The following is a 26,521-nucleotide window of genomic DNA, read 5'->3' on the forward strand; positions in this document are numbered from 1 at the left end:
CTTTGCTCGGGCCTGAAATTGTACAAGACACCTCTGAAAAGATCAAAACTATTCGGCAAAGGCTCAAAACAGCTCAAGACCGACAGAAGAGTTATGCAGATGTCCGGAGAAGACCTCTTGAGTATGAGGTCGGCGACCATGTGTTCATCCGCGTTTCTCCAATGAAAGGCCAAGTCAGGTTTGGGAAAAGGGGCAAGTTGACGCCCCGTTATATTGGGCCGTTTCAAATTCTGGAGAAACTTGGTCCAGTTGCTTATAGAGTTGCTTTGCCACCGGGATTTGAGCAAATCCACAATGTGTTTCATGTGTCAATGTTGAGGGGTTACCTCCGAGACCCGTTGCATGTGATTGATTATCACCGGATTGCTATCGATGAAAATATGGAATATGCTGAATGGCCGGAAAGAATTGTTGACCGACAAGTGAAAGAATTGAGAAACAAATCCATTCCAATGGTGAAAGTGGAATGGAAGGAACACTATGGGACAGATGCTACATGGGAAAAAGAGGAGGAAATGCGTCTACGCTATCCACATTTGTTTCCCGACGAAGGTAAGTTAAGTTTGGAGGACCAAACTTCCTAAAGGGGGGAAGACTGTGACACCCCTGTTCCGTAGTATGTTAATTGGTCCTTAACATGATGTGATTATGTATTTTGATATGATTTTGTGTTCCACTATGTGAAAATATGTGGTTCGAAATTTTATCTGTTCATCGTAGGAATATCTGTTTGAGTAGTCTGCTTTGGAAATTTAATTGAGGGCCTTATCGGCCACGGAACCCGAAATTGATTACGCCATTGTGGTTGGCGTAATTTTTAGGGCCTACGGTGAAATTTAATTGAAATTTGATTCTGGTCAATTTAAACTGATTAAATTGATAAATTAAGTACCCCATTATTTTATATTAAAATATTTGTTAGTGGGGCTTGTTGTATATTTGTATTGCACTCTCCTTTAGCTCTCTAAAAACTCAAAATCTGAGTTAGACAATTGAGAGTGAGAGAGAGGCCGGCCATGGAGAGAAAAAGGGAGAGATTTGTGTAATTTGGGCTCAAGACTTGGGAATCTGAAGATCTAGCTCAAGATTTGGCTAGAGCTTGAGTGTTGATGCTCTTAGGTAAGTGAATTCATGGACTCTTACTTGTAATTTGTAAGTTCAAGGGTTGTTTGTGATCAAGAACATGTAATGAGTTGATTTTTGTTGAGTTTGAGGTCTTAGAACTCATGCATGTAAGAAATTACTTTGAATTTGCATGTTTGAGCTTGAAACACTTGATTCATGTAGAGTTTTGGTTAAAGCTCATGTTGTAATCACCATTTGTACCATCTAAGTTGAGAATGATGAGTATCTTCCACATGCATGTACAAATGATGGGAGTATAAGTCTTGAATGTTTGAATTTGAGCATGTTGATGATGGGTTTGAGATATTTTGGGACATGCATGTAGATAAATCATGAAATTGAGCTTCCTAATGTTGTAATCTTGTATTAGTAGCATGTTAGCATGTGTAAATGTGTAATTTGAGCCATTGCATGCAAGAAATGTAGATGGAAAACCAATTGGGAGCTCAAGAACACGATCTGGGAAACCCAGATTTTTGAGGTCCGCTCGAGCGGGGTAATGGCCGCTCGAGCGGGAAAATCGTGCTCCCAGCATTTTTGCAGAGTTGGATGTCCGCTCGAGCGGGACACCTCACGCTCGAGCGTGGAGTTTTGTAGACAGGCCTTCAGCTCGAGCGCTCTATTCCACGCTCGAGCTCATCTTTCGTGCAACCAGTACTTTTGCAGGCCTTAAGGGTCCGCTCGAGCGGATAAGTTTACGCTCGAGCGGGGACCCTGTTTCCTGGAATTTTGTTCATACATTCTGTGTTTCGTTTTCCGTTCCGTTTCACTTGTAAGCACTCTTAGGCATATGTTGAGCATTGTAAACGAGTTAATGAGATATAAATAAAGCCTAAAGAGGAATATGTGAATTAAAGAACGGATTGAACTGTTAATGACCCTTTTGTGTTCATGAAATATGTAGGGTCAAGCGCCAGGGCGAATCCACAAACCGATCACTGTGAGTAATATCGATATTTGAATGCTTGTGCATGTCCAATTGTCTATTCCCTTATAAGCTTTACGAATTGCTAATTGGGATTATGGACGCAAGTCTGATACGAATAAACACAAATGGACCCAAGGTCGTTCTGATAAACATAAATGGACCCAAGGTCGTTTTGACATGAATGAATGGGCCGAAGGCCGTTTTGATATGAATGAGTAGGCTAAAAGCCGTTTTGATATGAATGAGTAGGCTAAAAGCCGTTTGATATGAATGAGTAGGCTAAAAGCCGTTTTGATACGAATGAGTAGGCTAAAAGCCGTTTTGATATGAATGAGTAGGCTAAAAGCCGTTTGATATGAATGAGTAGGCTAAAAGCCGTTTTGATACGAATGAGTAGGCTAAAAGCCGTTTTGATATGAATGAGTAGGCTAAAAGCCGTTTTGATATAAATGAATGGACCGAAGGTCGTTTTGACATGAACGAGTGGGCCGAAGGCCGTTTTGACATGAATGAATGGGCCGAAGGCCGTTTTGCCACGAATGGAAACCCGAATGGACAAGAAGTCAGAATGTTTGGAACTACAGTTACTTGATTCGCATTTCGTATAGTTATATACATTGGTTAAATAGAAGTATGAATTGGGCCCAAGGCCGTTTGGAGCATGTTGTTCTACATATGCAACTGTCATATTTGATATTATTCACTGGGCTATCGCTCACGCTCATTCATGTATTTGTAGGTGAGCCAAGGGAAGTCCAAACCCAGCCCCAGTGAAGCCTGCTAGGAAAAATCCGAGTTTTGAGGAAGTCAGCCTTGCGTCTCACTCTGGAGACCTATCCTCGCCTTTGCTATGAAATTACATTTTGTCTTGACGGCGGGGTCTTTATGTATCTATGTAAATAGTTGTCATAGGTTGACTCATTTTGGATGATCCTGTCTGTAATGAATTTTGTGAAAACTGTACTTTTGAACTGTGGGTTATTAACGTAACTGAATATGGTTTGTTGATGTGCATGTAAGCACGGCTCTATGGACAAAGTTTTTATTTGTTGCTTCCGTTTGGCCCCTTTACTCTGACAAACTATGTCTGTTTTGGTCTGAGGCCGTAGGTAATCTCAGGATTACTGGCCGGTTATGTCCTTAACCCATAGGGGCGGGTTTGGGTCATGACATTGTTGGTGGTTGGTAAGTAAGGGTGCAAGTGTTAATGACTAGAGGTGATGTTGGTGAGATGGTTGGTGGAATTAGAGTTAGGGTTTAAAAAATTAGAGTTAGAAAGTTAGGGATGAGAATACAAATGGAATTTTATGTTTGGACAAAATTGAAATTAAAAAAAATAAAAGATGTGGGGATCCTAAGAAAAAGGCTAGGGGTAAATAGCACTACTCATTTATGATACTTAGTATAATTTGCTCAAATTTAAAAGATTCGTTTTACTAATTTTATGTGTTTCAATCATACAATGGCAAGTTGCAGACTCATATATAGATAGAGATAAAGATTCCTTCTATCAACATTGTGTGCTTCAACTGTGTAATGATAAGTTGTGGACTCACACATAAGTAGGGGTTTGAACCCACGCTCCCATTTAATGTCAAGTCACAAATTCATACATAGATGGAGATTTAAACTCACACTTTTAACATTAGATATAATTCCCCCAAACTTAAAAGATGTGTCCTATCAATCTTGCATGCTATCGTCTGAATAACTGATTTGGAAAAGAGTTGAACATGAAAATTTGAGTGTAATATCCAATGTCTTTTTACTCAACCAAACTCCTTGGATTTGTAAATGCTTAACGCCTAAAAAACAATTAGATAATACTATTGCTCATCTAATTAGAATATGTTTCGAGAATGTGAATATATATAGTTGAAATTAAATTAATGTATTGTAAAATTCATGAATATAATAGATCTATAACCAATACTGATGATATGCATTTTTTGATTTGTGTTTGAGATTTGAGGTTTGTCTTTTATGGATCCCATTGATGTGCTTAGGTTTTTTGTTTTTTTAAAATCATTATCTTTTTAAAAAATAGAAAATAAATTTTATATGATTGCTTTTTCGCAAATTATTTACTTAAAAAAGTTTGAGCACATTTTATTGATTTTTTAAAATATCATAATTAATTTTTTTAAGAGAAAATTAGTCTAAGGTCCCTATCCCATTTTTAGTAATGGATAAAGTTGACAATATGATTTTATGATATCTAAGATCCTTCAATCCGGACTCCATATATTACAGAGAAATTTGACAAAATGTCGAACGAATCGAGAATGAAAGCTTCAGCTTCATCATCATCATCTCTACCCTCACCACCACCACCATCACCACAATCACCATCCCTATCACCATCACCATCGTTGTCTTTATCTTCATCTTCGATAGATTCGTACATAGGAAGCTTCATCAGTTTAATCTCCAAGTACGAGATTTGGTACGAGGGCGCTCTTTACAGGGAACCCTTTAGCCTCTCCATCATCCGCAGAGAGACCACACCATCGCTCGATTCTTCCAACGCTTCTCTCTACTCTCCCGTTTCTCTCTCAAAAATATCAACCAAGGAAAATCACAACTCTAGTGAAGAAGATAGAGATAGTGATAGATACAAAGTGGTTTCGATCTATTGCCTATGTCAATGGTGTCGGCAGCAATCTCAGAAAAAGTCCAACTCGCGAAGCTTTGCTGCTCGACTTTCAGTAATCAAGCCTTTTGCTTTAGTCAATTAGAGCTCCACAAGCACGTCATCAAGGACTGTAATAAGCAGCTTCAAGCTTACATTCTTAAAGGTTTGTTAGTCATATATTCAACTTTTGTGTTATATGTAGCTATTCAAATTTATTTATTTATTTATTTTTATTCAATTGAATTATTAGTGGTGCCCATGGTGAGGAGAGTAGAATTTAACTTATGGGTTGGTTTTTATGAGGCAAGAAACAATTTTTTGGCATCTTGTATGGAGACATCCTATCCTACTAGTGCCATTTATGAATTCATTTATGTGGGCTTGGCATTATGAACTAGCAAAACTACAGTTGGGTTGTGTCTGGATATAGGTTGTTCTTAGCATTATAAACTAGCAAAATTGAGGCAAATTAAGCACTGAAATGGAAGAATCACATTCTAATTGCCCAGCTTAAAGTCCAAAGAAAATGTCTTACAGTCTACAGAAAATTGGTCAAAATGAAAATAGTGGTTGTTCAATTTTCTCTAGTTTGTTGTTGTTTGAATGTTCAAAGAAAATTGGTCAAAATGAAAATGGTGGTTGTTTAATTTTCTCTGATTTGTTGTTGTCTTACAGTCCAAAGAAATTTGGTCAAAATGAAAATGGTGGTTGTTCAATTTTCTTTGGTTTGTTACTGTCTAAATGTCTTATAGTCCAGAGAAAATTGGTCAAAATGAAATGGTGGTTATTCAATTTTCTCTGGTTTGTTGTTGTCTAAATATCTAGAGAAAAGCAGACAAAATGAAAATGGTGGTTGTTCAATTTCTCTGGTTTAGTGTTGTCTTACAGTCCAGAGAAAATTGGTCAAAATGAAATGGATTTAGCCATCGTGTGAATTTTCTCTAGATTTAGACATTGTGTGAATTTTCTTTGAATTTTGGCCACTGTGTGAATTTTCTCTGGTTGTTCACTGTGAATTTTTTCTAGAAAACTCAAGGATGTATTGGTTCCTTTTTTATATTTGGTTGCTTCAGTTTCTCTATTAATTTGTTTACTTGCTCAGATATTGAAGGGAAAAAAAATGAAAAATGTGATTTTGAATGGATTTTCTCTAGTTTGATAATGATTGGGTATATATTGATCTTGATGTTCCTTTTTGATCAATTTTCTATGGTTGAGTCAAAACACAATTTTCTCTGATTTGGTCAAAACACAGAAAAAATTATAAGCAAACCACAGAATTTGGAAAGATGAGGAATGAAGTTGGATGAGAAGAGAGAATTGCCACTTAATACTTTCGTGTGTAATTTTCTCTGACATGTTTAATTTTCTTTGTCATGTGTAATTTCTCTGGCATGTTTAATTTTCCCTGCCTTGTTAAATTTTCTCTATGATATTCAATTTTCTCTACATTTCTCTTATTTGATGAGGTAACTCTCATTTGCTCTATTTGTATGTGCAAAATTTGATGCGTACACTAAAAGCAAGATCGCTTCAATCAACATTGGTGCACCTGTTGTTCGAATGTCTTACAGTCTACAAAAAATTGGTCAAAATGGTGGTTGTTCAATTTTCTCTGGTTTGTTGTTGTCTAAATGGTTTACAGTCTGGTTTGATAAAAAACACAGAGAAAATTATGAGCAAACTAGAGAAAATTGGTCAAAAACATAGAGAAATTCTCTAGGAAGTCTAGAGAAATTCTCTCTGGAGAGAAAATCTCTAGGAGGTCTAGAGAAATTCTCTGGGAAGCGCAAAGAAATTCCCAAATTTCTCTACAGAGAAAATCTCTGGGAAGTCCAGAGAAATTTGGAGAGAAAATCTCTAGAAAGTCCAAAAAAATTCTCTTGGTTGAATTTTCTCTAGATCGATGTTGAGTGACTTTAGATGTTATGAAAATATTAGGTCTCCTTTATGCTATATAATCTTAATACCACGGACCTTAAAAAAAATCCCATTTTTTTAACTCTTTAGATCCACTTAATCTAAATACACTATTAAAAAAAATACTTTTTGCAATTGCTGTAAACCGTCGCAAATAATAAAAAAACAGTCGTAAAAGACTTTTTGCGACGGCCCATGCGACGACAAATGGGGGTCGCTAATGTGGGGGTGGCAAATACTTTTTGCGACGGCAAAGCAACGGTCGCAAATTATTTGCGACTGCCTAAACTACTTATGGCAACCGCTATTTTGCCGTCGTAAAAAACAAAGAACAGCACATGATTTTTGGCGACCATCTTGTTACCGTCGCAAAAAAAAAAAAAAAAAAAAACAAGAAACATAAAAGTGCAACGTTAAGCACTCTAGGAATAGCAATGACAAGAATTTAGACAATATAGCATTGTAGTTTAATCAGGCATTCCATTTGAGTCTCAAAATTAGAGCCATATGTGAAAGTTACAACTAAAAACTTGGGAAAAGTTCTTTTATGAAAAATATACAATCCAGATAAAATGCTAGTAAAGTCAAAATTTACAATGCTAGTGTTCACCACTGTACAAGGTACCAATCGAGTTCCAATTAGTTACCATGGAGATATATGTTCCTCAAATCCAAGCTTGTACCTGATCAATACACATTATGAAGAGAAATAGATCAGAACACAGAGTATCCAATTTCTAGATCTTTCTTTAGATATAAAGCCTCAAGCAGAGCAGAGAAAAGGCAGAGATTGCAAATAAATAAAGAAAACTTAATAAAACAGCAAAATAATTCAATGCTGGTGTTCACTATTCTAGAATGTGTACCTTAAATCTTCTTCTTAGGTTCCTAGAAAAGTTGAATGCTATGTATGTGGGCTAAATCCAAGCTGCCCGATTTTCATCCTACCAAAAAAAAAAAAAAAAAAAAAAAAACAGAGCAAATCAATTTTCTACTAATTTATATCTATACTTTGGGGCATTCAAATAATAGTCCAAGCACATAACCCTATCAGACACCATACAAACGCTAAATAAATTTGTATTTAATCACTACCTAGAGCTGTTAATATCATAATGCAGCCTTATGTCATATATATGGGGAGTTCAAGAAATGGTGATGGATGAGGCAATGCCATTGTTGCAGAGTAAGCAGCACATCTGCAACTATTATCATCCATCATTCCAAGGTTGTTAATCTTGTGATCTTTTTACAATAACGAGAACTAAAAATTTGGATGCATTAATCAACTAAACACATTGCAACAACTCAAAAGATTAATTTGCATCTTGCAAAGTGTATAATTAAGGAAGACACCTTGCATGAAAAATTAGGGTCCGAAACCCATCCCCACAAACACAACTATAAAATCTCACAATTTCACATCATGAGAACTCATAAGCACAACCATTCCAGTAAGAAGTGTTGCCTTTGAACAAAAGAGCTGCCAAAAACAAAGTTCAGGTTGCATGTACTCTGAAATACAAGATATTTCTGTTTTTTTTCTTCTTCTTTTTGAGTTGGTACAAATGCAAAATCCATGCACACAAAAAACAACTCCAAAAGCATAATGTTTCTTTTTTCATAAACATATCAAATGCATTGAAAAAACAAAATTAAAAATAAAACCACATCAATACATGAAACAGATTAAATAATAATAAAAAAGAAAAGGAAGCAAGGAAGGTAGAAGCCTGTAAAATTCAACAGAGAAAATGAAATATGACAGCTACCCTTTAAGAAAGGTTCTAAATATTGAAACAACTACAATTGTATTGAAAAATAATCACCAGAACAATGTCATTGATAAAACAGCTCACCTTGAGACAGTAATTTCATAGGGAAAGGAGACACCTTCAAGATTCGGTATGGGTGGAATGTGATCTTTTTTCCCATTCACAAATTTTATTATCTGAAATAAAACCTCATGAAGAGATGCTTCAAGTGCTGCCCTCCGATGACTTCTCTCATCCAGAGCACTCTCTGCCATCATTCACAGGGAAGCATACATCATTATGAGTTATTACTAAAACATTAATAAAAAGAGAGCAACGCACTGCAATGAACGTACCTCCCGGGTCTATTACTAATTTGGAATGATGAGAAATGACAGCGAAATGAATCAAATAATCATGTCAGCAAAATGAATCAACTAAGCATGTATTGTTCTATTACTTCAACTTTCTGTTACCATATAATCCATGTTAGAAGTATAAATTAGTTGATCATTTTAACTTTTTGTTACTTCAATAATGTCAATTGTTACACAGTGTCAAATGCCAGTGGGTTGTGGTCACTTTCTGTTTGATGCATTTCAAATTTGACAATTTATTTAGTACAAGCCTTTCTATAATTTGACAGCAGATCTTTGAAGTACTAGAATGAAAACAAATAATCAGCAACAATGAGAGCTAAAAGAAGTTCAGCTAACATGGATTGCTCCACCAATAGCAAGAAATGACAGCAGAAGTTGAACTCCTAATCATGTATCATATGGAACATTTCAAAACTAATCACATTTTTCTCTAGTCTCTACTATAGGAGATAGCTAATCCATAAGCATTTCATGGTGAACAATTGCAACTTTTAGCTTTAGAATCTTAGTCCAGGTGAGATGAATCAGTCCAATAGTTTTATCTGTGGGAGAAAAAAATACTAACCTAATTTCAAAATCTTTGATCATATAATATACATAATTATGTAGAGTACTAGAAATATGAATCAAATATTTAGTGAAAGGTTTAAAACTTGAAGCAAGAGTGTTTTACATGTTTATGAGTTCATAGCCCACGAGATTAATCAGTTTGTTGCAGACTAGTGAACTAAAGTCTGTTTTGGTGAGTATACAAACATATATATATATATATCATTTGTTTTTTTTCTTAGTGGGCTCATTAATCAAGCTTCAATTCAATCATCATAAAGGCACTAAGTAGTGATGCAGAGTGATATCAAATTGAATGAATTGAATTAGGTGTTTCAAGTTTTTGTTTGGGCATTTCATTTTTATTAGGGATTATTAAAATTTACACTTAAGTGAATGGCCATTTAATTGCACTTAAGTCAATTAAAAGCTTAAAATTAGTTTAAGGTCATCCTACTATGAAATTATTTTTTTTTTGGTATATGAGAATTTCATTAAAAGAAACAAAGAATACAAAAATCAAGGAAGGCATACCTTTCAAATACCAAAATCAAGAAAAACACAAAGCAGCTAGACTAATTTGGAGCAAAAATTCTCTTAGAAATGTACTAGTTTTTACACAATAGCAGATTAGAGTAAGATTGCTTAATAGATGCAAACTGAGAACATTGAACTCTAATATCAGAATTAATCTGATTCATCAAATATGTAGGCCTATGACATCCTTTGAAAGCCCATGATTTCTCTCTTGCCAGATTTAGTATACCGTTGTAGCCTAAGCAATTTTCCTTACTATATAGAAAAAAAAAATTCCCACTAAATTGATTAGCAGTCCATGATATCTAATTATCCCTAGAATGTTGAGCTTTAGAAAAGCAGCAAATCTGCTCCCAAATTGCTCTAGAGAAGGAACAATTAAAGAAATATGAGAAAGAGACTCATCGTCTTTGTGGACAAACGAGACAAGTAGTGAATCAATCTCCCCCCAATCTTTGAGCATGCCTTAGTCCTAAGCCTTCCTCTAATAGCCATCCAAAAACAAAGCCGTGTTTGGGAATGTACTTAGGGAACCAAATAATCTTATGCCAAATCACAGAAAGGGAATGAGGCTTGATAGCATCCCAAGTGTTGTAGCTTTGTATTTAAGAGAGGAGCAAATAATGCACTGAACCTCATCATCTCTAGAACAATTGGGCTGAAAGGAAGGCATTAGAGAAGGAGGGAAAAGCCAGGTCCAATGATATCCTTAACAAAAGGTCTGGCAATGGATCTAAGATTAAGAACCTTCTCCAAGTCCAAGAGCACTCAGAAAGGACTGTAAAAGCCCAAAAGCATTTGCCTCTAATAAGATATCTATAGCACCATTTAATTTATGGGTGTAAGAAAAACCAATGAAACTAGACTGACTGCTCAAGATCAATTGAAATTTTGGTTTGTGATCTATTTTTCATAACGTGCGATCTGTTGTGGTTTTAAAATTTTATACACTCATACAAACTGAAACGACTGAAATATTATATTTAAAAATTTTGAGCATTAGAAGATAACTGACTAACAATACACAATTTCTAATAAAAATTAGGGAGGAAGACAATTATAGAGCAACTTTCACTATTTTACTTCATTTATTCTCAATGTGTGATTGTACAAGTTTTTATAAAACCCTTTTAAAATCTCATGTTCCCTTCTCTACACCAAACAGAGAAAACTGAACCGTAGAATGCGCCTAATGTTCAATTCATGAATCATGACACTTTGGATGAGAGGAAAACAAGCCAAAACTAATATGGTTATGAAAGATTATGTAAAAAACTCCATAACAAGGATAAATTCAATATATTATGAATTTATTTACAAAGAAGTTAAAAGTTTTTATTTTGGTTAGTCATTTTTAAGCTTTGTGGAAATGTTCCACAAATAAAAAGGTTGTGCAAAGCTGAAGTAGCCGAGGCTAAGACGACAACACATTTTAACATCTCCATTGGAACACCCATATAAACTACTTCATGAACAAACCCTTAACATACAAAATTGGACTCCACTTTTTGTCATATAATACACTTTAACAAACATTTTTAACATTTCCACTAGCCTTCTTAGTTTATATGGAAGAATGCATTATTCGCATTATCAGAATAATGCATTGTGATAAAAAAAATAATAATAATAATAATAATAAACATGGAGCTGAAACAGAAATATTTGTGATAAAAAATATCAAAGAAAAAAAATTCCGACGTGAATTTTAAAAGAGTTTGCCACATAGGACCAAAATCAATCCTCTATAGAGAACACTAAAGCAAAACAGAGTCGTCATAAAATCAACATCTCCATCAATCAAATATAACTCGAATCTTCTAAATATTTCATAGGTATATACATATAAAACTCAAATTTCAGATTCTACATGAACATGGATCTCAGAATAGCACAATTCGATTAACAAAAAAACAATTGAACAACACTAATTTCACATTAAAAAAAATAGAAATTGACAAACTCAAATCCATCTAAAACAATTCCACAACCTTGAGCAATTAGATTCAATTTTCAGAATCCAATTCACAAAAACCTCAATCAAATTCACTGAAACACATTTATATCAACATCAACCCAATCTTTGCCGACTAATATTTAAACTTCACACTACACAATCTGAGTCATACTTCATATATACATGTAAATATGTATGTATAGGCGTAGAGAGAGAGAGATTGAGAGAGATAGAAATTGGGAGAGAGGAAGAGAGAGAGATTCATACCGCCGGATATCTCGAACGACAATGGCGAGTGAAAGAGCGAGCGAGAGAGCAGAGCTATACAGGTCTGTGATGCGTGAGAGAGAGAGAGAGAGAGAGAGAGAGAGAACGATCAGTGTTTGAATTTTTCTAGAACTAGGGCAAATATAAGGAAAACGGGTAAAAGGGTAAAAAAAATAAAAAAAATAAAAAGGAATGAATTGGTTATTTGCGACGGGTAATCAAATGGTCGCAATTATATAGTAGCAAAAGGCCACTTTTCTAGTAGTGATATACTTAAAAAATATAAAATTTATACAAAAATCTTTAAAAAATTCATTTTAATACAACAAAATACAAAAATGTACTAAATTGTGTTTTTTTTTTTTTTTTTTTGTATTTGATAAATTTTTTTAAAAAAATTACAAATATTATACTTTTTAAATAAATCTAAGTTAGATGTATGTAAAAAAATAAAAAAATTTACGTAAAATATTTTAAAAATTCAATAAAAAGAAAAACAATAATTTTTTTTTTTTAAAAAAGTGAATTAAACCAAACAAAGTGAATAGCATATTTGAACATTTTATTATTTTATTTTTAAACAAAAAATATAATATAATAAAACTTCAAAAAGGATACCAAGGTTCCAACCGGAGGTTAGGTTGGATTTGTTGTAAACCATGTGAGTGACAAAAGACTTTCATTATTTGACCTAAGATTTAGACACGAAGACAATTGAGGCTACTGCTATAATTGCTCTATCTCAATATTTTTTATGCATATAATATATGAAATTACAATATTATACATTTCTTTCTTGAGAATCATTGATCCTCTTAACATTATTAATAAATATTTTAAGGGTAGTATAGACAATGTACCATTATATTATTTAAATTTTATATAAACCAAATAATAATGATAATAATAATCAAAGTATCTTTTACTACTACCAATTTGGTGAAGGAGTGCTTGGACCACAAGTGAGAATCAAATATAATACAAAATGGTGGTGGAAGCTTATAAGTAGACAAATAAAGCGATGTTATTCTGTTTTGACTTTTTGGGATTGCTAACTAACTCATTTTGCTAATTTTTCTTTTCAAACTTTTTGACCAATAAGTTAAACTTTTTGATGTGTGGTTCTGCCCTGAGATTTGTGGGGCTTAAGGCGAATGATGAAAATGGGACCCGTCTAATATATATATATATATTTTAATAAAAAATTTATGTATAAAATAATAAGTATCGATAAATTTTTATTTTAAGTGTACTTGCACGTATAATCATTAAAATTATAAATTAAAATTTATTTTCATAAAGATAGGAAGAAATCAGTATAATGACTCAAAAACATAAAACCTGATTTTGTTGCTTTATAGTTTAACAATATCCAGTTTACAATTGACCCAATGATCACTTAAATTCTACTCTTTTCATTTCCAGAACTATACTTCCTAGGAAACATGACTATAATCACAAACACTTCAATCCACATAATCACAAATACTTCAATCCACAAATCATAATCCACGAATTATCTCATATCTGATAGCAAAGAAATTATATAAAAACAACTTAATGAAACAAAATTAGGGCAAAAAAATTAGGAAAAAATTATTCAATTAAAACTGATAAAGACCTAGGTAAAAAAATTATGGCAAAATTATTTATTCCACTAAAATCTAATAGGTAAAGAAGGTAAAAAAAAAAATATGACAAATTTATTATTCCACTAATTGATAAAGAAAGAATGTAGAAAAAACATTAGGGCAACTTTATTTAATAAAATCTGATAGTGAGAGAGAGGACTTACTATGAGGGAGAGAGAGAGTGTGTGTGTGTGTGTGAGAGAGAGAGAGAGAGAGAGAGAAAGAGTCGCTCACTCTGCGTCTCCTGCTTTATGCTTGCTTTGTTTCCTTCTCCATCACCACTTCGTGTTCGTAAGAGAGAGAGAGAGAGAGAGAGAGAGAGAGATTGAAAGCACAGAGTTGAATGAAAGCACTGACTGAGAGCTATGTAATTTGAATGTATTGTTCTGTTCTGCTGGGTTAGGCCCAAACATTTAATTTTTTTTATATTTTTATTTTTATAAATATGGATCAAACCACACATATAAATAAATATGGGCTAAACATACATGGGCCCAATAAAATATTTTGGGACCTTTTAAATTAATCCTTAAAAAAAAATGGAGCTATAACATTTTTCTAAATTTGGGAGCCCTATTTTTGGGTCAAAATTGTGGGGCCTAAGGCACAGGCCTTACCAAGGCCGGCCCTGGTGTGGTTACTGATAAAATGGCCTTTTTTGACTTATTTTTTATTTAGAGCATTTTCAATAGTAGAAATATTTCAAGTATTTTAGATATTTTGTCTAATCTCATCATAAAATAGAGTTTGAACAGGATAAATAATATGGTAAGCATTTTGTTTCATCCTTTATTAATTTAATGACATTTTGAGAGTATTAGAGACTAAACAAATTTTGAAAGTAGAAAATATTGTTGAAATACAAGAAAATCAATTTTCAAAGTAAAATATATTGTTGAAATACAAAGAAAGTAGAATGTTTAAGCAAAAGACAGAAATTATGAAGTTGCTCTTATACAAGTGCTCCCTCCCCAAAGGAGCTCAAAGTTCAGACCTTTTATGTTAGAATAATGTTATATGAACTCACAAAATGTTATTCTTAGGCAACAGGTATTATTCTTATGCAACACACATTCACTGGTAATTTTTTTTTTATAAAATTTGTTAATTTATACAAGCATTTTCATTTGTGTTGTCTACCAGTGAATCACAACACACAAGAAAATGCTTATAGAAAAAAATTGGTGTGCTTCATAATTGTTAAAGAAATATATATATATATATATATATTAGTGACAAAATAGACTCATACATTTTTATCTCAGTAATTTTTTATTAGGGAAAATAATATGGACAATAAGATACAAGGAAAAACAATGATGAAATTAAACAGACTACATAAATGCCAATAATTACTGTTAAATTACACTAACAAGTTCTTAATCCATTTGAATTACAGAGTCAATTAAATGACTATGAGTTAGGATATACTAGCATGAACACTGCAACAAAAAGCTCTTCCAACAGGGTCAAGCATCTTTAACCCACCCCCTATTGTTACAAAAATCTCATCAAAATGCGTTTCTTGAAGATAGAAAGCACTCCCATCCATTCTGTGCAAATTAACCGATGAAACATGTCGGCTCGTCTCTCACTGGATGCCAATAAGCGACAACCAAATTAAACAATCATCAACTCTTTTCATTATTTACAGCAAATTCAGAACCCGAATAGCCTGATTTCAATACAATTAGCTCTCTCTTTCTCACTTGAGTGTGGGTTTTTGCCTTGTCTTGGAAAACTTTACATCCCCATTAAGGACTGAACCAATAAACCACTCCACTTCCTCTGTTGAGATCTCACCAACAAAGGCTGCAAACTTCCCCTTTCGGGGTTTGTAGGCCACCACGAGCTTGTCTAGTGATTTGAATCCAGATTTGTCTAATGAATTCAAAAATGATGGATGCTTGGAAGCATCTAAAAGAGCAAAGCCGATGGCATCCCCAGAACTGGAGGCCAAACTCCGTCGTCTTAATAATGATTTCTATGTGACCTAGAAGCACAAATCATGCAGCAAAGAAGAAATTAATCAAATGTAATATACAGTTTTCTTCCAAGTTGATGAAGATATTTTGGTTTATGAAAGCTGAAAACATATATAATATCGTTGTAATTACTTGAGAGACTATTTGCATTCATAGCACGATATCATTTCTAAGACTACCTAAAATTATAATCCTTTAAATAACTGCCTTTATAATTTAAATGCTGACTGATTTTTAGAGATCAAATTGGCTCCTTTTCCAGACTGAGGTTAATGGGAACTAATTGATTTAGTGTTTTTATTACTGGTTTATGAAAGCATAATATCACGACAATTACACTTTCATATGATTGGGAAACTAGTGCTGATGCATTTTTCTCTACAAATTTTCTACTTCAATGAGTTGTATTGCTCTCGCAACTACCCTATGTTTTTTCATTAGATATTTTCTTTCATTTGTAATAAACATACAATACATAGCTGCAATATCCAATTTCAAGGAATATTTGCTAAATGCAAAGATTCAGCACAGCCTGCTTTAAGACGTTCTATCAAAACAAAATAAGGTATCTAAATTTGTGAAATGTTACTAACCGAAGATAGAATGGTTTCCAGTTTGCCTCTAGCTTTGGATGACCTGAAAGCACCAATAATGCAAACGGAGTGGTGTCTCCACAAAGAGCATCAAAATTAAATGGAGTAAGTAGAGGTATCTGTTTATCCCCTGCTTCACTGTGTGGTTTTTTAGCCTGACTTGAAGCAGCCTTCTTATTTCTTTTCTCAAAACCATCAAGTAAAGCACTAAGATCTTCAACTGCCGATTTTATATCTTTCACAGAAATTTGTGTTTTCAAAGTATGCTTCTCCCCATTAGAAAGCCAACCAACAACAGCTGGAAGTGCATCAACTCCCAACTTTCTCACTGCTGGATCTGAAACATCACAAACCTAGATAGACGTGGAAATAGAAGTCAATAAACCATTTTACACAAACAATAAAAGAAGGGACGATCTAATTCACTACAGATATGAAAATGAACTTAGCATGACAAGTCAATTATTCCAATGAAGTTCGATTAATCCTTATTATAGAGCTTAATGATAAAATAATTTGGGGAAATTGCAATTCAGTTGTAAGACCAAAAAAAAAAAAAAACTGCAAAGTCATGGAAAAGTTTATCACTTCAATTATTAAAATCCGTAAACTTTACCACTGATTTGAAATCTTTTTTGGAAACATGCACTGAAATGTAATTTCCCCAAATAATTTCATGGGCATGCTAGACCATGAGAAGTATTTGATTAACATATGTATGAAAAAATAAAATTGGCCCGTGAGTAGATATGGCTTACCTCTGCATCATAGAAAACAAAACGTTTGCGATACAAGCCACTAAGAACACGCCAAATAACAGGGGTATCTTTCTTTGTCGAGAGAAGCAACACTTTAGGTAATGTCTCTCCAGTCCCAGAAGAGAACTCAAAATGATTCAAGTCAACACGTTTTGAAAACCTTGGGAGATGTTCTTGGCAAAATGTTTTCTAACTTTTCATTGCCAGATCACCATTATACTCTACCAAGGAACCACTGTCACGTACTCTGTATGAATAAACAAACACCCTCGGTGTTCTGCGAGGATATACACCCAGATCCTTACAAAAAGACTACTCGGTTTCACAATTTATGCTTCCAACCTAAAAGAGAAAAGGCATAACAATGAATGAATATATACTATATTCAGTAGATACCTAATGAAAAGAACATATACGGGATGCACCATACCTTTAATGCTCCTCCCAATGAGTTAGCTACCTCCTGTATAAGTCTGGACATTTACAGCACGGATGCTCTTAGAGGCAGGACGGAACTAGGAGAAGACTATGAGGGGCCATGGCCCCCTGTTTTTGTGAACATTATTCACTTTGCTTGTTTTTTATTTTTCAAAAATACTTTTTAGAAAAATTCTAATTTCTTTATTTTTCGTATTTTTTTGTTTTTATTGAATTTTTTTAATATTTTAAGCAATTTTTTTTTTAATTTTTAGACACACCTAACATAAATACATATAAAAAATATAATTTTTATAAAAAAAATCTTTTAAAAATTCACTGAATATCAAAAATACAAAAAAAAATAATAATAATAAAATACGAGAATTTAGTATATTTTTCTTATTTTTATGTATTTATTAATTTTTTTAAATATTTTTTTACCTTTTAGATACATCTAAGTAAGGTGTATCTAAAAAAGTAAAAAAAAATGCTTAAAATTTTAAAAATATTCACTAAAAACAAAAAACACGAAAAACAAAAAATTCAATTTTCAAAAAACTTAATCTAAAAAACTCAAACCACACATACAGATTGTTTGCCATAGAACTTTAAAAATATATACATCATTTTATATATAAAATGGGCCCCCTAAATATAAAACATATATGTCATTTTTCTTTCATGTTGAATTCTCTTTCTATTTTATGTATAAAAAGAAAAACTTATTCATCCTATTAAAAATTGCTTCTATGGTATTTAAATTTTTTTTTATGTATATATATTTTATATATCATATATACATACATGTGTGTTTTGTGTATATGGTATTTTTTTTTTTTTTGGGCCCTCCAGTAATGAAATCCTAGTTCCGTCCCTGCTTAGGGGCACTCCTAGACTTGGATTCAGACCTGGTCGAACCACTGAAACTTTCAGACTGACCCCCACCACCCCCAAAGAAGTTGGAAAAAATATCATCTACACCAAAACCAGATGAGCTATGGCCACCAGGGCCTCCAAAAGAAAATGAGAATGATTTTGAACTTCCATGTCCACCACCCATATTTTGCCATTCATTTGGCCTGAAGTTAAACCCATTTTGTCCTGGTCCACTTGTGAAGTATGTATATCCTCCTTGGTCGCCAGCATTGCCAGCATCAAACCCAGGATTACCTTTCTCAACCCTGTTAGGATTTATTTCTTGGCAATCCCGTTTGACAAAACTCCTTTCAGTTGTATTTATTTTCGCACTTTTTATTTCAGTGAGGCTATGAGTGTTTAGATGCGAATCCAACCCAAATTGTGCCTTTTCAGAGAAGTTTGTGATGCTAATACTTTCAAGATTGCCACTTCGCTGATTATGATGGGGATCGAGCTGCCCGGTCAGCTCGCGGGGGTCGAGGGGGCAGCGCCCCTTGGCGGGTCCGGAGTAGCGCCACGGCGGGGTCGAGGGGCAGCGCCCCCGAAGCAAAATGCAAAAATGCATTCAAAATTGCCTGTCCGCTCGAGCGGACATACCCGCGCTCGAGCGTAGAATCCCTGGTTCCAGCAGTTTTGGTCGCCTGCAAAAGTACCGAGATGTGTGATTTCGCACTCGAGCGGGTTCTCTAGCGCTCGAGCGGACCTCTGTTATAGCACGCGCATATTTTGCTGAAGACGCTCGAGCGGGATGTCGGGCGCTCGAGCGGAGATCGCGGGACAGATTCTACAAATTCGCGTGTTGGGTCAGATTTTAGGATAACTACTCCAGATCTTCTTTTTGGGTTTTAGGGTTTATATCTGGGGATACTTTGTGAGTTTTCTTTGATGTTTTATTGAGTATTCAACTCATGGTTTAAAGAGAGTACATCAAAGGTTTTGTTTTGTTCTACAAAAGAGAGAGTTGTTCTTCGGTGGATTCTGAAGAATTCGAGCCTGAAGCTTTGGTGGATTCCGAGGTGGCTCATCGTAAAGACAATTCCGAGGTGAAGACGGGTTGGAAGAGGCACATAGAGGTTGGTTCAATTAGGCGTGGATTCGCTAGGTAATTGAGAGTATACCTGTGTAATTCCTTTAAATCTTCTTAGTGGATTGTTTTGTGGCTGTTGCCCGTGGTTTTTTATCACAGTTGGAGGTGTCCAATTGTGGTTTTTTCCACGTAAAATCGTTGTGTCTCTTTGTCTTGATTGTTTGATTGGGATTGTTATATTCTGCTTAAAATTGATACATAATCACAAATCAACATCTAGGGGATTTCTAGATTTTTCAAACCCCATATAGATCATAATTTTTTCTCTTTTCTTCATCAGATAAACTATCATATGCTGAAAAAGGCAAACAAAGGCATACAATTCATCACTTAAAGCAAGAAATAAAAGAGCAAACAGAAAATATCCTCAGGAAGAGAAGCATGCACTGAAGTCCTAATCATCTATTCTCAAATTTTCAAAAATCAAGTCAATTAAACATTTTAACTACTCTTAAAACAAAACCTAGGGTAGAAAGGTGACAATATAAAACCAAGAGTCTTTTCCACATCCAACAATTTCAAATGCAGCCATGATAGTATTAATATACATAGCGTTCAATCAATGTGTAGAGAAAAATGAGAAACGATGTTACAAAGCCATAATATGATTAAAGGCTGAGTATTATAGGATAACAGGAATAATCTTATAGAGAAAACATACTTGTGAAAAGCTTTCTGAATTTCACGTTGACTTGCATTCCGTTCAACCCCAACAATCTGAAACAACATAGTCACGAGAAATTAATGAAGAAGCCAACAAAATTAGCCCCCCCAAAAAAACACTAAGGGAAAGAACCTCCATTTATCAACCATTTTAACGAAACACACAATATTAAATCCCTACTTAGACAATGTAGATTATTCATTGTAAAACAAAGATTTCACTTCAGCTTTTGAGCAATCAATTCAAGTATGAGATAGAGATGGTTTCATCAACCACACTGACATTCCCAGCACCGCAGTAAAGATTACTAAACAAAATCTAAGATACCCATTCTGGGACAACTTGGCTGAATACAATCCAAAGGTTTACTTCAGGTTTTTGTATTTTAGGCTATCTGAAAATCTCAAGAATCATGACACTCATGTAAAGCTAAAAGTCATATTCTTTTTATGGTAACAGGGTAATCTAAGGTTTTTCCCCAACCAATCTCTGGGTACATGCAGTTCCCGTCCTACACATACATACTAATTACTGGAAACAGATGCTAGAGTGGCCCAAACAGGTTCATGGGATTCAAAATGATTGTGACATATGCTTTCTCGGGCTCTTATCATGGCTCAATTTGCCAATTGGCTAATCCCCTGGGGTTTAAAGTCATCCTTCTATTTGTCCATTATCCCACTACATGTAAACAATCTGACAATTCTTTTCTCATTAATTGATATCTATTTCAAATTGTCTTCACTACAATCTTTGTCTCATGAGAACTAGCCAGAATTTGTGAATTATGAACAACTTTCTCGATCAATTCCACAAAAGGCTTATCATCCAACACCAAAATATAAAAAATTAAAAAATTAAACCATTCTTCAGAAACAAAATACTGAATTATAAAACAATTGTCATATATCACTGGACCAATCACAACAATGTTTTACATCACAAAAGCATTCGTCAATTCAATTAGAACAATAGATTAGATGAAGCGAAACACATGTTGTTTGTGAATGAGGAAAACATTGCCTTTTTTGTACAAACTATGAACAACAGGTAACATTGGCAAAACATTTTCTGAGACTGGGGTTTCTATTTTCATCCGTATCTGCTTCGATTTGCTTGTTTATTTTTGGGAAGTGGTTTGTGTAGCATTTTCTGAACTAAGCATTTCCTTTAAAAAAAATTACTAGGATAGACTGGAAAGAGCATTTTTATTTTTTTTTTATTTTTGAATAATATGGTTAAGTTGTTGTTGTTGTTGTTGTCTTTTTTTTTTTTTTTTTTTTTTTTTTTTTGCAGCCTCTCTTGGTAAAATAAGCTAACCTAAACTTATGGATTGTCAAATACGTCTTACAAGTCACCTAATAATCTTTCTTTCGCTTTTTTCTTCCTCTTTTTGAATAATATGGTTTACCGATGCTATGCGACCAACAGCTCATCCAACAGTAATACTAACATGAAATTTTTCTTTGGGGAATTACAGCCCAGTGGGCTTTAGCAATTTTTTTTTTTTACAAATAGATGAAAATGTTTAGAACTTTAATTATTAATGTTTATAAAGTTTACCACTTACGTGTAATCTTTTTTCTGATTGGGGAAACTACATCCCTACTATACATATACTGGATTAGTAATTGGTGAAATACCAAGAAAACTACACAAAATTTCAGTGCACTATTGAAGCTATTAGTGTGATTGATCAGACAAGCGAAATTGAGATGAAAAGGAGGGCGGTGGGCATTTCAGATCCGCTCAGCGCAAGGCAAGGAAAACAAGTCTGAAAGGGCTAGCTAAGACAAGGCAACTATAGCTGAAGGCAAGCGAGGACGAAGAGAGGGAAGAGAAAGAATCCCTGCCTGCCCTGTAGCTAATCGAAGGAGTGAAGAAAGCAACAGTTAGCGCATCCATTTTCTTGCTGCCCAAGCGAAACTTGCTTCCAGCTGACCCCTTGAATTACAAAAATATAGAGGGGTGCAAATCTACAGTTTTTTATTTGCACCCCACCACATAATAACTTGCACCCCACATGTTTTTATAATTTTTTTTTCTATATCCCACTGCACTGTAATTCTCCCTTTTTAATTTTACACTGAATTTTTATTTTCCCTTTTTCTTTTTCCATACTTTTCACCATCAACCTCTGGTCGGTTAGTCTAGCAAAACAATAAATTGAATAATTAACACAAATAAAAAAATAAAAAAAAAATAATACCCAATTAGTAGATATTAATGTGTGTTTGAGAGGGAAAAGATTAGGTATATACTTAACCTTTGGTATAGTGCACAAAGTGGTTGTCTCGTGACTTGAACCCATAATCTCAAAGTTATTAGGACAAGAATTTACCATTAAACCAATAGTCACCCCCTCCCAAACAAATATTATAAATAAGAAAACTGATAATAGAAAATAAATTAGAGTTGAGAACATAATAACTTGTGAAAATCTAGGAGTCGCGTTGTCACTGTCCTAAAATTGTTTTTCTTTCCCTCATGAAGGTATCAACGAAGTGAAATAATTTCAAGAAAGTGACAAAATTAAATGGGTAATTAAAACAATGTTTGGAACACAATAATTGGAGTAATAATATTTTATTTTTATTAAAAATATTCTAACAGTCTACCAATTGGATTTCTAAATTCTCTTATTCATTGGTGTTCTCAAAAGAGAATCCTAAAAAAGAACTTGATCATCGTGATTGACATTTTTTTTTCCTTTTCAATCGACTTAACTCAGATCAATAGCATGATGAACCAAAACGTTTCTAGGACCTATTATTAAGAATTGTGAATTACAATTCTCATTAACAACATTAATCAACAAGGCAACCAAGATTAGAGTCTCCTTCTCTGAGCAGTGTAACCTCTGTTTCCATGATTGCCTCTTCCTAGTTGTCGCATACCAAAAATCCTCCAAAGAACATGATCAACATGTGCATAGTACCATCTCCTCCATCTCTTGCAGAATACAAGAGACCATATGATGATTACCAACCCAACCACAAATCCAATTTCAGCGCTTATGATATCCCAATTAATCTCAAGCCCAGAATTCAAATGTTTATTTACTTCAAATGTTGGTAGTGACCAGCCTTCATCTATGTAGCTTGCATTTAACGGAGGCCCGCATAAGCCTTTATTCCCTTGGAATGAAGCTTCTGTGAATGTTTGGATTTGGTTGCCTCTCGGTATCATCTCTTTTAGTTGATTGAATGAGAGGTTCAAGACTGAAAGGAAAGTGAGGCTTGCAAGCTGTGGAGGGATCTCCCCTATCAGGTTGTTAAGTGAGAGGTCGAGTGATTCAAGCTGTTTCAAGTTTCCGAGTGTTGAAGGGACTTGACCTGTGAAGCCATTTTGCGATAAGTTGAGAACATAAAGAGATTTGAGGTCTCCAATCTCCTTCGGTATCCCCCCTTGGAAATTGTTGCATGAGAAGTCGATGTTGGTGAAGACATTCAAAATTGTCACAAGCTTCATCTGTAGACCTTTGTTTCTCACTGTTACCACGCCTTGGTAGTAAAAATGGTTGAGTGATAAGAATTGAAAGCCCAGGTGATTAAGCTTGGATGATGCTTCTTCTTCATTGGCCATCATTGTCTTCCAGTTGAAGAAAAATTGTGGTAGCAGCTTCCGACTAAAATTGTTGGAAGCAAGGTCAACAATTTGAAGCATTGGCCATGCGGGTTTGATTGCTGGACATCCTATGGATCCGTGAAATTTGTTGGATCGCAATACAAGAACCTGTATACTAGTTGAATTCATCAACCAGCAGGGAAAGGTACCACTTATCAGATTGTTCCCAAGGTTCAAAACCTCTAGCATTGTGCAGTTAGCCAAAGATTCTGGAACCTCCCTTTCTAAGTGATTGTCACTAAGGTCTAGGGTCTGTAAACCACAATTCTCTGGAAATGTCATTGGAATGCTTCCACGTAGATTGTTTTTACTTAAATTCAGCACCCTGAGTGTGTCATTCCGTCCACTGGGATTCCTTTCAATTAAACATCGCGGTATTGTGCCACTAAAAGAATTGTTAGACAAGTCGAGCACTTCAAGGTAAGTAGCATTGCACATTGATTCGGGGATAATTCCAGTGAGGTTATTATCTAAAAAAGAGATAAAATAAACAGAGGAGATGAAATTGCCAATATCGGTAGGGATGGAAGAGGAAAATCTATTGCTCGAGTAATCCACATAGAAAATGTATCTCAATGGTACTGGGATTTTCCCAAGGAGGTGGTTAGAATGCAGGTCAAGGACATTGAGACTAGGAATTTCATAGGGTTCCTGAATCTCCACAAGGAAATTATGGGAAAGATTCAAGTAAAGAAGACTGCCATTACCAACTTCCCAAATCCAATTAGGTATTTCCCCATAAATTTGGTTGTTAGAAAGGTCCAAGTGAAACATTAGTGATTGGTTCCTTAGATCAGGAAAACTTTGCAATTTGCAAGAAGCCAGTCCTAATGAGTAGATCTTGGGGAACAAAGGCAGGCTAGAGTAACTTTCGTTTGTTTTGATTGACAAACTGTTGTACGAAAGGTCGAGCCTTTTAAGTTGATGGAGGGTCTGGATCATTTCTAGTTGCATAATGCCACTGAAGTTGTTGGAAGAAAGATCGAGGGTAGTTAAGCTTCTAAGCTCAAAAAATGACATGGGCACAGACCCTTCTAATTTGTTGCTACTCATGTCGAGGAAAGCCAAGGAAGAGGAAGATGCATTTGGAAATTCAGCAATTTGACCTTCAAACTGGTTAAAGGGAAGATCGATTATCTGCAGTGATGAGAGTGTAAACAGAGACAATGGAATATTCTGTTTAAATGAATTGTGGCGTAGATTGATATCTACAAGATTCCTAAGGCCTTCAAAGTGGGTGGAAGGAATACGACCTGATAAATCATTATGAGAGAGGTCTATGTGAGAAAGATTTTTTGGAAATGAAGGGATTGGACTAGTGAACATGTTAAATGACAAATCCAAATCGCCAAGTTGGGTAAGGTTTACCACTGAATTTGGAATTGGTCCGGTGAAATTGCAACTTCCAAGAATTAGTATAGACAACCCCTCAAGATTACCAATAGAATTTGGTAATTTCCCTGAAAAGTTTGTGTAGCCAAGTAAAAGGGTCTGAAAAGAGGTTTTCTAAGGAAATTCAGGCAAATGGCCTTCAAGTAATCCATTGTCTAACAAGTCAAGAGTTTGTAGTGTTGGTACCTTGATGATCTTTTCCAGTAATGTTCCAAACAACTGACAATTTATGAGACGCAAAGAAGTCAAATTTGAGAAATTCGCAATGAATTCTGGGATAGGGCCAAAGAAATTGTTGTCACTTAATTGAATTACTGAGAGAGACCAGAGCGTCTGGAGGGAGGGGTGAAGAGGGCCCGAAAGATCACAGTTGGACAAGCTCAGCACTCTCAATTTGGCAGTGACAATGAAATGGTATGGCACCAATCATCTCCCTGAGCTGAAATTTATGTGCCATCAAGATAGAGTTCTGTGAGCTTTGTAAGGTTCCTAACAAGAATTCTTAGACTTGGCTTCTCAAGTTTTAGTCTAGGACTTCCAAGGAAGTAAAGTGTAGATAAATCGAGCATAATTAGCCTTGTCAAGCTAGAAATCTCTAGGGGAATTTGACCAACAAAGCCTGAGTTAGAGAAGTTGAGATGAACTAACCTAACAAGCTTTCCCAACCCAGATGGAATTTGAGTAGCATTGAAGGAGTTGTTGGCCAAATTCAAGCTCTGAAGATATTGGAGATCAAAGAGATTGCTCGTGTTGCCAATCCCACCTGATATTGATTCGCTACTGAGGTCAAGACCGGTAACATGGCTATCATTGCATATCACACCAGCCCAAGAACAGCAATCAGTACTTGAATTCCATGACGTGAGTTTGGACTTGAGCTTGGAGAAGGAAAGATAAGTGTCGAATGTGAGGCCTTGCTTCAATTTGAGCAATGCCAATAGCTCATGGTCAAGGCATTGGCTAGGAACGAGATCTAAATTTATTGAAAGTGTGATGAACAAGAAAAGCCATGTGGAGAGTGAAATGTTCATCGAAGGTGGATGTAAGAGGCTCTGGCAAGGTTGAACAAAGAGCTGTGAATATTCTGGCATTGATGTGTGGTGGTGGTGCTATAAATTTTGAAACTACTTGGGGAAAATTTTGAAAGAGTAATTGTATTCACACGACATGCTTATGACTAAAGATTCAGCTGGAGTTATGAAGTCTTCATTCCAGACTTTGTATTCTTCATTCGACATAAATTTTGATGTGATGTTTGAGTTTAAATCTTACTTTTACAAATGTAATTTTTCTTCCCTTATTTCATTCCTATCAATTATAAAAATAAAAATAAAAATTTAATTCTCTATTTGGATTTTAAATTTATGTAAGAATTTTTTAAGTGAGAGAAAAAT

At 34.7% G+C, this 26,521-nt stretch overlaps 1 protein-coding gene, 1 long non-coding RNA gene and 1 pseudogene across 3 annotated transcripts; all 3 read right to left on the reverse strand.

Moving 5' to 3' along the window:
• Window positions 1-7,320: 7,320 nt before the first annotated feature.
• Window positions 7,321-12,155, reverse strand: LOC145801591 (uncharacterized). Its single transcript, XR_014343207.1, has 3 exons — window positions 12,053-12,155; window positions 8,468-8,630; window positions 7,321-7,552 (listed from the first exon to the last, which is right to left on the reverse strand). It is a non-coding gene; the product is annotated as an uncharacterized LOC145801591 (long non-coding RNA).
• A 4,016-nt stretch (window positions 12,156-16,171) lies between these two features.
• Window positions 16,172-17,500, reverse strand: LOC145800271 (dnaJ protein ERDJ3A pseudogene; annotated as a pseudogene). The gene is made up of 3 exons (XR_014341433.1): window positions 17,450-17,500; window positions 17,020-17,361; window positions 16,172-16,614 (listed from the first exon to the last, which is right to left on the reverse strand). The product of XR_014341433.1 is annotated as a dnaJ protein ERDJ3A pseudogene (transcript).
• Window positions 17,501-22,937: 5,437 nt separating this feature from the next.
• Window positions 22,938-26,218, reverse strand: LOC145800273 (receptor like protein 27-like). The gene is made up of 3 exons (XM_082889936.1): window positions 25,776-26,218; window positions 25,314-25,399; window positions 22,938-25,195 (listed from the first exon to the last, which is right to left on the reverse strand). The coding sequence occupies exons 1-3, from the start codon at window positions 26,216-26,218 to the stop codon at window positions 22,938-22,940; spliced, it is 2,787 nt and encodes a 928-aa protein (XP_082746062.1).
• Window positions 26,219-26,521: the final 303 nt, after the last annotated feature.

Source organism: Camellia sinensis, chromosome 10 (genome assembly GCF_055761805.1).
Source record: "Camellia sinensis isolate YWXY chromosome 10, ASM5576180v1, whole genome shotgun sequence".
Lineage (NCBI taxonomy): Eukaryota > Viridiplantae > Streptophyta > Magnoliopsida > Ericales > Theaceae > Camellia > Camellia sinensis.

Excerpts from the sequence above, each read along its gene's own strand:
- LOC145800273 (XM_082889936.1), bottom strand. The coding sequence starts at position 26,218 with ATGCCAGAATATTCACAGCTCTTTGTTCAACCTTGCCAGAGCCTCTTA. Across the intron at positions 25,400-25,775 it reads GGGTTGGGAAAGCTTGTTAG|AATTCATTGCGAATTTCTCA; the intron begins GTTAGTTCATCT and ends GCCCTATCCCAG. Across the intron at positions 25,196-25,313 it reads TACTGGAAAAGATCATCAAG|GGAAATTACCAAATTCTATT; the intron begins GTACCAACACTA and ends CAAACTTTTCAG.